General features: G+C 40.6%; 1 protein-coding gene across 1 annotated transcript in view; it reads left to right on the top strand.

Moving 5' to 3' along the window:
• The first annotated feature begins 4,209 nt into the window (after positions 1-4,209).
• ADCY1 (adenylate cyclase 1) overlaps positions 4,210-15,153 on the top strand; it is a 158,686-nt gene continuing 147,742 nt past the window's right edge. The window contains exon 1 of the mRNA XM_063404701.1: positions 4,210-4,880. Coding sequence (XP_063260771.1) covers positions 4,212-4,880 — 669 coding nt within the window. The 5' untranslated portion in view covers positions 4,210-4,211. The remainder of the gene's footprint in view (positions 4,881-15,153) is intronic.

Raw genomic sequence — 15,153 nt, 5'->3', positions numbered from 1 at the left:
CTTTCACTTTTTCAAATCTTTCCTCAAAATCTAGAAGTTGGGAATCCATTTCAGAGATCCAAGAGAGGAAGAAAACACTGTTCAAGTTTTATATTTAAACCTGGCTACTCCTACCATTTTGGACTGGACATTTTCTGTCCTGCCCATATCAATGCTTTTCTCTCACTAGATATATTTCTGTGGTGGCATTACCAAGCTGTGCCTGCTAGAATGAGTCTGCAGAAATTTCTCAAAAGATTTATGCAGAGTCCTTAGTCTTACTGTCAGAGACAGTGAGAAGAAAAAGAGATTTCTATCCCCGTCTCAGATGATAGAGCATGGCATTCTGTTACAGGTAAGCAACACTAAATATGGATAAAAGGCAAAAATCCTTGCAATCCTTACTCAGACCAAATTACCACAAAAACCCAAAAATCTATCAATGCAAAACTTCCATTATGCTTAATTCTAAAGTTGTCCTGAATCTGAGGAGCTCCACTTTTATGAAAGGTATTGCTTTTAAAGATGATCTCCACCTAATGCACCAGGCAGTGAATGTTCGAAACTCTTATAGAAGATGAGATACAAACAACAAGTACTGAGTTCAGTAAAGTAAAAGAAGATTACAGTGAAAAATAATTATTGAGTGGGGACTCTACAAGCACAAAGTAAACAAAAATAGTTTGGGAAGCAGGAACTGAGTGGGAACTGAAAGTCTGATCTAAGTAGGTCTTCAGTTCAAGACTATGGTCCAGTAAAAGGCACTGAGACTTGTACTGAGTGTAACCTATGACCATATACTGCCTGGCTCTCCATAAAAATTGTTTTTGACTTCCAGTGACTCAAACAACCAAGACAGTTTGCCTCTTGACACAAAAAAAAAAAAAAAAAAAAAAAAAAAAAAAAAAAAAAAAAAAAAAAAAAGCAAGCAGAAAATAGGTTTAATAGGTTTTGCAGTTCTAAAGATGATAAAGCCAGGCTCTAATCACTTTTTCCTGTCCATACTACATTCATTCCCAGAGTAGTCTCTGATTACAAATGCAAGAGCATTTCACAGAAAGAACTGACTTCGTTCTGGCCAACATCCAGAATTTTGGGGGCAATAACTATCAAAATCAACTTCATATCTTTCTAAGAAATGAGGCAGAAGAGTACTACAGTCCACAAAGTGTTGTTTATCATTCGAGAAACCCCAGGAAGACTAGTGTCATCTGCACCAGATAAGTCAGAAAATATGGTCCTGTGTCAAGTGTATTCCAGCAGTTTTGTAGATGGTTATTTGCTTTAATATGTCTCTCTCAGACAAAGGCTTTGAGGTTTCCTCCTTGTATTTGTGACATCAATTGCTCAAATTTGGGCTCCTCACTATGGAGGGTATGGGAAAGTATTCACCCTGTGATGTGAAACAGTGTGTAAAGGATGGCAGAGTTTCATTAATCACTGTGTGGCATTTCCATACTTCTACAGTGTCTAAGAAGATGAAGCTTCAACAGTTCACTAGTTCCCATTGACCTAGCAAGAATGAAGATATATATGTTTTGTGTGCATCATCTTTCTCTGCTTTATGTATGCACTAACTAACCCAACCTGAGGCTATAAGAAGCATGAAAATAGCCTAAATCATGGGGTGCCCTGTAGGGAGTCACTCACCTTCCATTTCCTCAGTACAAGCTGAGAGCTAGAAGAAAGAAATGATAACTGCTAGCATGACAACTCTTTCACTGAAGAGTTCCCAGGGCTCAGCAACTTGGTGGCACCTCTTATACTTCATGAGATGTGAAATATTAGTTTATCCTTCAGGATATATGAGCTCAGAAAAATGCTGAGGACAGGTAAAAACACAGCAGTGTCTGTTTTTCTGATTATATGTGTGACTGAAGTGAATTTATGCACCAAAGTGAATTTATGCACTGAATTGAATAAGGAGATTAATTTATTAAGCTTTTCAAACACACTAGAGATCCTGCAAAACAAAGGCAGCCTCTTTTTGTTTGTCAGATTCAATTTAATTTCAGCTAAACATCTCTTCTTGTTTCCACTACTCAGGCCAGCAAATCCAACCCCTTTACTTTCTCTTGGAAGGATGTTACAGAACTCTAAATATCAGCTGTGTTTATAGTTCTGCAGTGTTTAAAGGTCTAAGTCACAGTCTAGGAAACCACCATGAGTTGCATCCCATGAACACAGAGTAACACACATTGTCTCAAGCGTGGAATATTTTGAATATGTAATACACAAACTCCAGCAGTGTTGATTAATTCTCTTCTCCTGATGTGGTCTGTTCAGATTCAAAAGACTTACTGCATACTGAGTCTGTAGGGCATGAACTAACATCAAATACTAAAATATTAATATAAAAAATATGTTGCCTCAGATTATGTATCAGAGAGTTTTTAATGTTACTTTACTATTCAGAAGTGAAGTACCAACATTATTCACAGTCATAAGAAGTCTTAAAGAATCCCTGCCTACTGCTGATCTCAACACTCTTCAGCCCAAATCTGGAACCAGAATCACTGACACAAAAATCAGTGACACAAAATTAGATCCTCAGCTTATGCATGATAGTAGGATTTTACTTTGATTCTGCAAAATATCCCTGCCCTGTCTTTGGAAAGCCAAATAAATGTTCATAACCTTAGTCTTCTACTTTGACATTTTCCTAGGCTTGAATCTTAAAAATGCTTGACCCAAACCTAAAAGAAATACTGGTGTCCTTTCCCTAGTCTTTGGTGAATTTGAAATCAATCTCATAATCCCAAAATTAGATGTAATGATTACAAAAAAGCATATTGCAGTGTATTCTTTTATGGCAACTTGGTAATAGTATCTGATACTAGCATTATAGGCAGAACTAGAGAGGTTTCTTCTAAAACAACACATCCAAGTTCTTGATGAGACATGAAGTACAATTTTGAGTGGGGTGATATTCAACTCTTATCACAAGAGTAACCCTCCACAGCCACTGACTGATTTGTACTCCCAGACAGGAAGAAGTGCTCACAGAAATGTGTTTTCTTGAAAATTTTCCCATTCACTAACTACACTCTCTCCCACTGCTTCAGAGCTAGGAGGCAACACATGTAACATCAGAATATTTATTCAGTTAGATACTACTTTATTTCTGAAAGGAAGCAGGATTCATTTACATATATATATATTCACATGTTTACTAATATATTTATATTTACATGTATTTCTATGTCTTGGTATGTGCATTTTGTGTATTTTTATACACATACATCCAAGCACATATGTATGTATGTATGTATATATGCATATATGTGTATCTATATCTTTCTATATATGCATTTATGTGTCTATATATATATATGAATAGCTGCCAGGGCAGGCGGGCAGCACGGGGCTGCAAGCCATCGGCCGATGCCGGACGCACCCGGAGGGCCTGCGAGTCCCGGGCGGCTGGCGGAGGGAACGCGGGGCGCTTTGCAGGGGCGGCGGGGCCCCCGCCGCTCCCGAGTCGCGGGGCCCCGGTGGGGAGGTGTCCGATCGGCGCGCAAGCGCCTCTCAATCCTCAGCTCCGGTGAGATGCTCTCGGACCTGGAAAGGGGATAGCCCTGCCATTCCCTGCCCCCTGCTTTCTTTCCGGCCCATCTGCAGCACTTTTCCTCCAGATTCCTGGCTGAGATTATTTTTTTTTTCGCCCTAGTGGCTATTTAATGTTTTTATTGTTGCCCACTGCACGGGAGCCCATTTGCTTTCCTCTGTAGGTCCCGCTCCTCCAAATAGCGTTATCTGAATGGAGAGCCTCCTGTTGATTATCCTAGTCTCCCCTTTTCTGAGCTTCCACCCACCCTTTCCCTCCACCCCTCCCTCTGTTTGATTCCAAACCTTTGGATGGTGTTTTGGTGTCATTAGGAGATTAACATCCCTGGAGCACCAGGGGAGGAGGAGTAAGAGGAGGAGGAGGAGGGTGGAGGGAAAGCGAGACTGCAGGCGGGAAGGTTAGCACATTAACACGAGTGAGACTCTCCTCCCGCCGTCCCAGCCACCCCCGGCTTCTGGGTGGCAGCGGAGGGGGCGTCTGCTGGCGCGGCGGGTTGCGGACGGCTGCTGGCGGGTGCGCCCGGGACCCGCGCCCACGGAGAGGCGGGGGCTGCCAGCGGGAGAGGGGCTGTGGCTCCTGGTCGCAGCCTTCCTCTCTTTTATGAGCAGCGAGGCGGCAAAGCGGCATCGGGGGACACCTGGAGGAGCATTTCTTTCCCGGGTTTATGAATGGCACTGACATGGAGGAAATACCGTTTCAGAAAGTCAAAACCAAGAGGAAGAAGTGCTGCCACTGCTGTTGCTCCCCGCCGGCTGCCGCGGCGTCGGGAGCGGGAGCCGGGTTGGGGGATCCCCCTCCCTTGCTGCTGCTGGATGCCATCGCCTGCGAGGACGAGTTTGACTGCAAGGAGCTGGAGGCTCTCTTCCAGAGCTACAACCTGAAGCTGGAGCAGACGTCCACCCTGAAGGCGCTGGCCGTCCTTATCGTGCTCACCGCCAGCCTAGCCCTGGTGGAGCTGCTCTCCGGCCCCAGCCTGACCATCTCCAAAGGTTCGCACCCGGTACACTGCATCATCTTCCTCTCCCTTTTTATCGTCACCAATGTCAAGTACCTGCAGGTCACTCAGCTGCAGCAGATCGTCAAGCTCACTTTGCTCTTCAGCTTCACCTTCTCCTTCCTCTGCTGCCCCTTCTCTCTCGGCGCCTATGGCATGGAGCCGCCCAGCGCCCCCGAGCAGGGCATGTGGCAGCTTATGCTGGTAACCTTCGTCTCCTACTCGCTGCTTCCCGTCCGGACGCTGCTGGCCATCGTCTTCGGGCTGGTGGTGTCCGTTTCCCACCTCATCGTCACCGCCACCTCCGTCAGTGCCAAGCGGCAGCGGCTCTGGAGGACGGTGAGAGAGGCCGGGCCGGGCCGGGCGCTGCAGCGCCGCAGAGCCGCGCGGTGCCGGCCCGCCGGGGGGAGGGAGAGCGGAGAGGTGAGGAGCAGCCCTGGGCGGCGGCAGAGGCTGAGCGTCCCCAGCGCAGCTAGCCCGGCGGGCTGAGCAGTGCCCGGGCTGTCTCTGGCGGGGAAGGGGCGAGCGCGCACCTGTGCCTCAGGCGTCTGTGTCTGTAGTCCCCGAAAGTTTCCGGGAGGCAGGGAGGGATAGGGCGGCTCTGGGGAGACGGAACCTCTCGGCTTTGTCTCTCCAAGGAAAACCGGGAACAGGCAGGGAAGCCAGGGATACCGCCCTGGTCATGGGGCAAGTTCAGAGCATCTCATGCACAGTCAGCGCAAAACAGGGCATATCAGTAGCATCACCTGGCTCTGTACAAACTTGGCACAGAAAATAAGCTGCGTGTGGTAATAACACCTCCACCGAATTGGTTCGTATCCTCGCTGTCTGTCTCAGCCGTGGGCCTTCGTGCCTATACGTAGCACATCTGTGGGGACACTCTGAGGAAACGATTCGAAGGTGGGACACTCAGAGGGGGAACCCCACCTCACTCCTCTCCCAGCAAGCGGGGCATTCCCCCTTCAGCTTCCCCAGGGCAGCTGTTGCCCCCTTTCCACAGACATTACCTGCTATGGCAGTGAACTTCCCAGCGATTCCCTTTCCCCTCTGAATTAATCCAGCAAAACCTTCCTCTGCAGCAAGCATCTTTAGAAACGTGCTGCTGCACTCTCCCCTCCTCCCCCGAGGAGCTATTTATATCCCTGCAGGGCTTTCTTCGGCTCTCGTGGCCTGATGGGCCGCACTGGCAGGGGGAGGAGGATGAGGGGATGAATGTATAGGAAACGTGTGGGCTCCCAGTCGGGGTTTGCTACTGAAGGCTCTATTATGTAGTGCGTCTGAACCAGGGGAAGAGAGGAATTGAAAAAATTTTGTGTCCTTCCTTGCATGCATTGATTACGCCTGCCCTCCGGAGAAGCACACACCTTCTGTCATCCAGATTGGTGTTAAACAATCATTTAATGCATAATTGAAGTACTTAGCACATTATTACTGCAAAATGCTGATATTCTCCATACTGTGTAAGGCTGTGTTGTGATGCTAGGATGTACACAGTTGACATGGGCGTAAACACAGCAGGATTGTACGCCTTTTTGCCCAGAGCTGTGCATTCCTGGATCCTTCTTCCATGCTCACACAGACACATACACACACCCTACTGTGACACACATGCACAGAATAGACAAACACAGGGACAATCACTGAGTGGGGTTACTGAGGCAAACAGGATTATTGATGGCTTCACGCTGCTGAGCTGGTGGACAAAATAAATTGTATATTTTGAAGGGGAAGAGAGAGATAAGCTGAGCTTTATGGTTTACCCAGATAATCTGATGGTCTATTTTTAAATATGTGATTTAGAGTTTCCATGAGAGGAAGAGCTGATGAAATGCAGGAGCACCAAGAGAAGCCTTCCTAAAAAGCATATGGAAGGATACTAAAACCACTAGAATACTCTTTTTGAATAGGGATGAAGATAGGTCTTATTACTGGAGTACCAATTAGTCCTTATGGGAGTCCAGGCTATCCTGGCTACCCTGACACACAGGCAGATTTTCCTTGATGCCAAGCTGCAGCTCAGTGTGGCATCTGCTCTTCTAGATGAGTAATAAAAAGAAGATGACAATAACGTCTGCTCACTAAATTATTTAACCAAGGTCATGAATGTGAAACATTTTGAAGAGAAAAAATCTGCTAGCTCTCTCCCTTCACACTAGTTTAATTCAGTTATTCAACTGGCAAGAAACTGGCTTGAAAATGCGTATAAATAGTTGACTAACATCTGATGTAACATATCTTTATCTTTCTTCATCACCATTTCCCCCCCACCAGAGTAATTTGAGTGGTTTGCATGCAATCCCTAAAGCAGTATGCTTTGCTGATAACAAGAGGCAGAAACCAGCTCAGAGTCAAGCAAAATAACTGGTTTGTGAACTTGTGTCACACAGGAACGCACACTGATTTGTAGCTTATTGGCAAGGAATAAGTCTTCTGATCTGAAGACAATCTCCATCTATGGAAGGGACATTTCCCTTACAATGAAGATTTTTTCCTTTTCCAAACAACAACTTAGCAATGGTTGGAAGTTTAAAGACATGTAAAGACTGCATCATCTGCATTTTATTTGCTTGGCCTGAGAGTAGCTGAGCCTTTTTTGTGAGGGCTAGGATGGACCTTTCGTTGTGACCGGGATCTGCTTCCCAGACACTGGGTATTATCATGATGGCCCCCATGCATGTAGACACAGCATGAAGTGCCTGTGTCAGGAAAGCGGGACTGCTCTATGCAGAGCTCCAAAAGCATGAAAGGCTCTGTTCTGTCTCCCAACCCCTTGCTCCCTAGCCCCAAGAAAATGGATGAATTAAGAGTTTTAAACAGATATCTGAAGTATCCAAAAGTGCAGAAACTCCTGCCCTAATCAACAAGACCAATACTCTGCTGAAAAACTCTTTGAATTTTTTGTGATTCGAGCAGAGAACCAACTTGGGAATAAATTTTATTTTTGTTTAGCTTGAGTTTTAAGAAACTGCAGAGCTACTAACTTCTTTTGAAGTTAAATTGGAAATTTGCCAGCAAGACCAAACAGTTCATGTTGTTTCATGTTCATCCCATTAAAAAACAGGCATAGCGAAGTTAAGGGATTTTTTCTGAAGTGAGCTTTTAGATGCACATCTATTTCATGAACTCTGAGGAATCCCCATTTGCAAATCTTTGAATACCAAAAGCCTCACTAACTTCAATAGAGCCAGTTCAGAACCCAAGTGCACCCCATTGGCATGCTTAAGAGTTGCATTCTTTTAAATGTAGAAATTATCTATGTAGTAAAATCAATGTTCTTTTTGGCAGAGGTTTGCAAGGTTCTATTAAGTAAAGCATATTTAATTTGCAATTGATAGTCTTCTGATGGCACTGTATTTTCTGTGGAGATCATGCCATGCCATGCCATGCCACAGGTGAGATGCAGGTATGTATAAAGTGAAGAGGAGAGCAGGAAAACAAGTACAGGAATGTAATGAGAGTCAGGGGAGTAATGTGATAGAACTTGAGCTTCATCTTTCCACTCAATAAGGTGTTTGTTCATCAAATTAAAGATTCCAATCTACTAATATGTCCTGCTCATTTCTACATATAAATACAGTAATTGATTATATAAATATATATAAGTGCAATCTAAAAAATATGCAAAGTACTTGGGAGCATCCTTGATCCCATTTGGGATCATGTCAAAGACATGCTGACTTCACAGCTGATATTGCATGTGTTATCTGACATTGTGATAATGTTGTAAGTGGTGTATATAACCAAGATCATATTGATCAGGTTAGTGGACACTTTCTTTTCCTTTGGAATCACGGAAGAAAATGCTCCTGCTGTGTGACAATGTATCCACAGATGGCTGAATTTACAAATTAAGTTTTCAAAACTTGGATTCTTCTCTCTTTTCTTCTTTCTTTTTTTTTTCTTTCCCTTTACAGATTCCAAATATATGTAAGGTGCTTCAGAGCCCTTACAGAAATACATAATCTTGCCCAAAAGATCTTAATATAATTTTTATTGTAGTGCAGTGAGTGGGTGCTAGAGACTGGAGTACCAGATGGGGTAAGGAAGGCAAAGCTGCTCATAGAAATTACTCAGTGGTGGCATATACACTGTTTCATGTCTTACTGTTAAATAACCTTTTTTGTCCCTCTAAATATTTTTGTCCTCTTAAAAAAAAGTATGCTTTTTTCCAGAAAATTAAAAATCAAATCATACACAACCAAAGTACCCTCACACATCACATTTTCTCTTTTTGTGAAACAGCAAATCTTTCACAAAAAACAGAATTATAACATGAGTAACAAAGGTCAGAAAAAAGAATGGTGCTAACATAAATTAGTGCAAAATTTTTTCAGACATATGGTAAAAAAAAGAGTAGGTTTGGATTAGTTTGTTTGGGCTTGTGGTTTTTTATGGGGTTTTTTGCTTTGTTTTTTGGTGGTGTTGTTTGGTTGGTTGGTTTTCTGCCTATATTTAAAACTGATTTTATGCATGTATTTATTTATCTGTATGATAGCATTTTTATCAATTTATCAAGTACCAAAAATTTTAGTTGGGATTAAATAGACTGTGTAAAGGACAATGTGGGGAAATCGATATAATTTATTTAAAATGTTTAATTTTTTACTTGAAAGTTTATTTTATAATCTTAACTATTTGCAGGTTAGTGTGTTATCACAAGGAATTTTCATGGCAAAGTTAATCTTATTTCTGCTAGTGTATAAAAGGTAATTAATGAACACACTGACAGAACTGTAATCTCCATACCTTTGTCTATCAGAGAGAAGGCAGTCTAGTAGCCTAATAAAAGAGCTTGTAAATCAAAGACAGCTCAGCTCCATTGTCATTATTATTCAGTGCAAAGTTCCAGTTTTCTCCTTCATGCATATAAAATACTGCTGAGGGACAGTACTACTTAATTCTTTGTGATGCTTTTCTAATACTAGTACCAGAATATCTCTAGAATTGCAGACATATCTGTGCATTAATAATCTGTTTCAATTCACTATTTCAGTCTCTGTTTCCAAAGACTGGGAATACTGTTTTTTGAGTTTCTCAATATCTGTGTGTAACTCTAGGTTTCATTTCATATTTAGTCAATATTGAAAGATTCTTAAAAGCTTGGGGGTTTTGGGGTTTTTATTCCTTCCTAACTGAAGTGCTATCTTAATTTGTGGCATAAGCTTTGCCAGGTGTTGACCATAGTCATTTTATCTAGGGGCTGAAGTGTACAATTTTCTACGGAATGTGGAGTTCAGGACCTTGTTCCACATAGAAATTAGTGTGCTCTTGGATTCCTGAGTGTGCAGACTGCTGACACTGCTACATTTTGTGGGTTTCCAAAATTTAATAGCATGCTGATGGTTCTGCATGGTTGAGAAACAAGAAGCCTTTGAGAAATTGTCAAGAATCATATGACTTGGAGACATAGTCAATAACAGTTTATCTGAGAAGTTTAGTTGTTATTAATAGGTAAGATCCCATTACTACTGAAGAAAAAGAGGGTTTCTATTCAAAAAATATTCAAAAATCATAATAAAAAACCAAGGTAGTACTGTTATACACTCAGTTTCTCCCTTCTTTCTTGGACATTAGGCTTTCCCTTCACCTGCTTCTCCAAGTTCTAGGGGTGGAATTTTCATTCTGCTGGTGGTGCCTATATTGGTAGCATCTGGAGTCTTTCACAGGGCAGAAGAGGATGTTCATGTTAATGTTGATAATATGCATTTCTCTTCCTTTGTCGCTCTACAGCTCTATGTTTCCTCCAAGTTTTTAAAATAGTTTTCTTTTATGTATGTTAAATAGTTGTTCTATGTTCTCTTTGTTACAGCTAGTACCAGATCTGTCTATCTTCATGTTCACATTTCTTTAACTGACTGTTGGGGAGTCTTTTTTATAGCTATGGGTGTTACCTTCAATACTAAGCCTATGCTGCACCTTTTGTAATGCCATGCTTGTACTCTACACCATCTCCTGTGTCTCCTCTTTTCAAGATCTGTACTGGGTTCGTATAGGTGAACATTTCTGCATAGTACAGTGTTATGTTTTAGTCATAAAAATGTTATATAAAGATAAGCAAAAGTAACAAATTAACTAGAGAGATCTGGTCAATTAGGGAAAATGTGTAAACCAGGTAAAACAATGTGTGCAGAAGTAAAAAAAAAATATTCAGCCAGAGAAGCTAAACTTTTAGCCAAGAACAAGCCTGACAGGACTCAGTCTGGAGGCCTTGCAAAGTTAGTGCATAACCTTCAACTTTTTATATAACAGTGGAATACAGTAAGAGCAATGGCAGTACAGTATTACAGCTCCATATGGTTGCATTCCTTTTTAACCTGTGTATTAGACTGTCTCCACATTTTGTTACTGCTTTCATTTTAATGCTATTAAAGTAAGCCAAAGGGTGTTTTCATTTCAAAATGACAAAATGTTGTTGCCTACACCCTAGTTTACAGCAAAACATTGCACATAATGTTACTGATTATGGGCTGTATATAATTTACATGTCTACTGTGTGGAAAAGTAGTTTTCACATGTGTTTGTGCAGCTCTGAGCTCAGGAGCTGCCAATTTGGGTGTTAAGATTTTTGGTGGTTCTATGGGATAAGTTATCAAGGGTTTCTATTCCTTTCTTCCTTAATTTCTTGTTTATTGAGCATGTAATTTTGGATATATTCAGAGCTAAACTACTATGAGAAAATGTTTGTTATAGGGAGTAGTTGTTCTTGATATGTTCTGCCATTCAGGCTTCTAAACATTTCCCCATCTTGTTTTCCCTAGTTATTAGAATAGTGCAGTGCTTTGCTAGACAGAACCAGTATAATACAACAACTAGGTAGTGCAGATTTCAATTTCTTTTCATCTGCTTTAAGCACAGCCCTGAATGTGTGCTTGTCTGTACATGGGCCTTACTAACTAGAACAGAAGTGTTCTTTCTAGCATCTTATCACTTCTGTCAGTTTATATGCAGTGTATTCCTTCTCTTGCCATTCCAGAAAACATTAGCTAGCATAAAATAATGTTTTCTCTCCATCATGGTTAGTTATTGTGTTTAACTTTCTCAGATGCAAAAGGCCATAAACTCCTGTGTTTACATCTCTTTTCTCTGTTACCCTAAACTGGTACAGACATAATTAAATGCAGGTGGCATGTATAGAAAACCAGAGATGAGCCAGAAAAGCATTGTTATTTGATCCTTGTAAGCTCTTGGTGGTGCCAAGAGGCAATAATTGTTAGAAAATCTATTATGAGTGTGGGAAAGGCATGGCTTCACACAGACATCATGTTCTGATTAGTTCATAAAGTTATAAGAAAATTTCATCTAGGACTTGAAATGTTTGTAGTTTATGATAGGAAGAACTGAGATAGTATTAACTCCTGTAAGACTCTTGCTGTTAGGAAGATGAGGAAAGAGTGCAAACAGAAGAGACTGATTCAAGTTTTGGAGCTGAGCTTTGTCTTTGGCTGGCTATGATGGACGGGTCTGAGGGACTATTGATGAGTAAAATTTAATTTTCTTTCAAAATTTTCAAATTATGTGATTTGCCTTCTTACTTTCTCCCTCTAGGAAACTTTTCATGGAAGAGATTTGCTTTGCTTCATATTTTTAAGATACATACCTAGAGAAATTTGAGGAAACAACATAGTTACTACTTTGTCCAGCTATATATTTTGCATGAATTTACCACATGAGCTGATTCCTGAAATAAAATCCCACTGCAGTCTATATATACAGAAAAGCTGTTTTCTCCATCAGTGTTTGAAATAGTGAAAAATCCCAGAAATGTGGATCTAGTGTATGGCTCTAAGGCAAGCAATAAAGTGCAAAAAAACCACAAGAAAGATGGGTACTTTTTCAGCTATGGCTCAGGAACTACAGAAATCCTTTGTCATCCCAAGATATGTGTTGCAAGAAATGTGTGGCTAGTATGAAAAATATTATAGAGCCATATTTCATTTTATCATTACCTTTCAGATATTTGTTCTGGAGCAAGATGTTAATTATTGGGTTCAGTAACAAATAGTTGTGCATCGTCCTATACAACTTCATAGAAGTAAACACAATTAACTTTTTACAGTGGTTAGCACATAAAATCAAGGTGTGCTTAACTTTGCCGTTGTGGGTTTTTTTTATAGGTTACTCATTCAATGTAGAAATGTTTGTCAATTGCCATAAATCTGGTTATGGTTACCTCTTAGAAGATGAAAGCAATTATCTACCCACACAAAATTAGAAAATGAAACAACACTAATAAACAAAGTTTTAAAAAGAGGTGTACATAAAATATATCCATGAGTATCAGGAAAAAAGGCTGAAAAGAATGTTGTGCTTGAGCAAAATTTATGAAATTTGTTCATAAGAAGTTGAAAAGATGCCTATGCCTTCTAAAGAGTTTCTTTCTTGCTTGCTTTCTTGCTTGCTTGCTTGCTTGCTTTTTGCTTTTTTCTTGCTCTTTCTTTCTTCCTTTTTCTTTCTTTCTTTCTTTCTTTCTTTCTTTCTTTCTTTCTTTCTTTCTTTCTTTCTTTCTTTCTTTCTTTCTTTCTTTCTTTCTTTCTTTCTTTCTTTCTTTCTTTCTTTCTTTCTTTCTTTCTTTCTTTCTTTCTTTCTTTCTTTCTTTCTTTCTTTCTTTCTTTCTTTCTTTCTTTCTTTCTTTCTTTCTTTCTTTCTTTCTTTCTTTCTTTCTTTCTTTCTTTCTCTTTCTCTCTTTCTCTCCTTCTCTCTCTCTCTCTCTCTCTCTTCCTTCCTTCCTTCCTTCCTTCCTTCCTTCCTTCCATCTGTATAAAATACAATGTAGTAAAATGAATTTAAATTAAAATTGATCACTGTTCATTCAAAGGTGGAGAATGTTGGCCTGAGCCTCATTTCACTTTTAAATGCCAAAAAGCATCTCACAGGGCTTCAGGCAGATTTACTTGTTGTGCCAAAAATTATTCTTGCCTGTTGTAAATTCATCCCAGAATGTTTTAACTAAACAGCTACATCATTTAATGTGAACTATATAGAAAGTCAATATCTTCCCTTTTTTGAAATGACATGAGAGTAGTAATGGCAGTGTAAAGTTATGGCCAAACAAGCACGCAAGAGACAGAAGCTGTACCAGGATCAAATTTCCACCATTGCAGGTTGTCTCTGGAGTCTGCTCTGTGGACTCCTGGTCACTGCTGCCATGGCTGTCAATGATTTGAATCACCTACTTTCACCTGGTATTATGGATCCCAGTGCTGTGTGCTGTGCTCTGCAAAGTGAGGATTACCCCTCATGAATTTCCTGTGTGATTCCTGGTACTGCACCCTGCAAGCTATTGTGCTGATCTCTTTGCTGATCCATGCTCGTTTAATGTAAATCTGCTGTCACTTCAGGGTCTGTGGGACTTGAAGAACCCTAGTTTTAAGTTCGTAGTTGGATTAGCTATGATGAATGTTCTGGTGAATTCCTACTTGATTTGAAATATAAAAAATAATGATGCTTTTCAAAACACAGAAACAAACAGAGCACTATCTCCATGTTCAGTATGGGAGCTTCCTCTTTGCTTCACCAGTTATGTAAATGACAGTGGTGAATGATAGCTGCTTGAGTTTTCCCAGATGGAAAGATTACAGCAGCTTATTTGACCTTCTCCATGCAGCTCTCCCTATTTTAGGCAGCAGTAGATTGAGGAGATTGCAGATGAGTTAACTTGCCTCATCTGGTAGTCAAAATAAACTGCTTTATCAATAGTCCATTTCTTCTTGCTTGCACTACTAAAAAGATTTGTCTGGTTTTTGCCTTTAAAGAGACTACAGCCTGAACAGGGGTTTCCTATTCTAAACTGCACTTCACAACATCGATTAATGTTAACACAATGGCTGAAATGGCTTTGGTAGGAGAGCAGTGTGATTTTCTACCTGAGAGTGCACACTCTTTTTATAATAGCTTCTGAAGTATCCATCACTGAGAAGAATAGTGATGTTTTAGAGGAAAGAGTGGGCATCATTTGCCGGCTTTTCTTAGCATTTGCCTATTGGGAATGAAAAATGCACTTTTTTTACTTTTGAGTCTTAGAGGAGTACTCTGAAAAAATTAAAAGTTTGTATTTTACTGTTAGGATGAACAGAAGTACTGAAATGGGCAATGTCCACTTGTAAAGCTACACTTCTCTATCTTTAACTGATATTTTTGTAGCAGTGCTAGTGTATCATCAGAGGATGTAATCACTTAATTTTTTTTTGCTTGCTTGCTTTTTTTGTCTTTTCCTGCTGATGCTTTTGTGCAACCAGTCCCTGTCAGATTTTTCCTGATTACTGCATTTCATGGTGCAGTACCCTCTACTGAATTTCCTCCAAAAAGGAGCATCAACCAGATACAAAAGAGATAACGTTCTTCTGGGATGGAGATTGCTGCAAAAAGGAGGATGATCTTGCCTAATTCCCCTAAGGGTACATGATATTCAGCCCCAAGACCTTGTCTCTCTTGTCCATTAACAAGTCTGCAGTCATGCACCTTTGTTCCAAATCTTTTTGTCATCATTTGCAAAAGTCCCATTTCTCCAGCACAAGTGTATACTGAAAAACTGAGCTTAGCTACCAATCATAAAGATTTTTCATTCACTTGGGAAAAAGATGTAATACCTAAACTATGGAGAAGTTGTCTTTCC

Source organism: Prinia subflava, chromosome 1, assembly GCF_021018805.1.
Source record: "Prinia subflava isolate CZ2003 ecotype Zambia chromosome 1, Cam_Psub_1.2, whole genome shotgun sequence".
Classification (NCBI taxonomy): Eukaryota; Metazoa; Chordata; class Aves; order Passeriformes; family Cisticolidae; genus Prinia; species Prinia subflava.
Note: the sequence above shows the minus strand (reverse complement) of the source record. Positions and strands in the feature narration are given on the sequence as shown.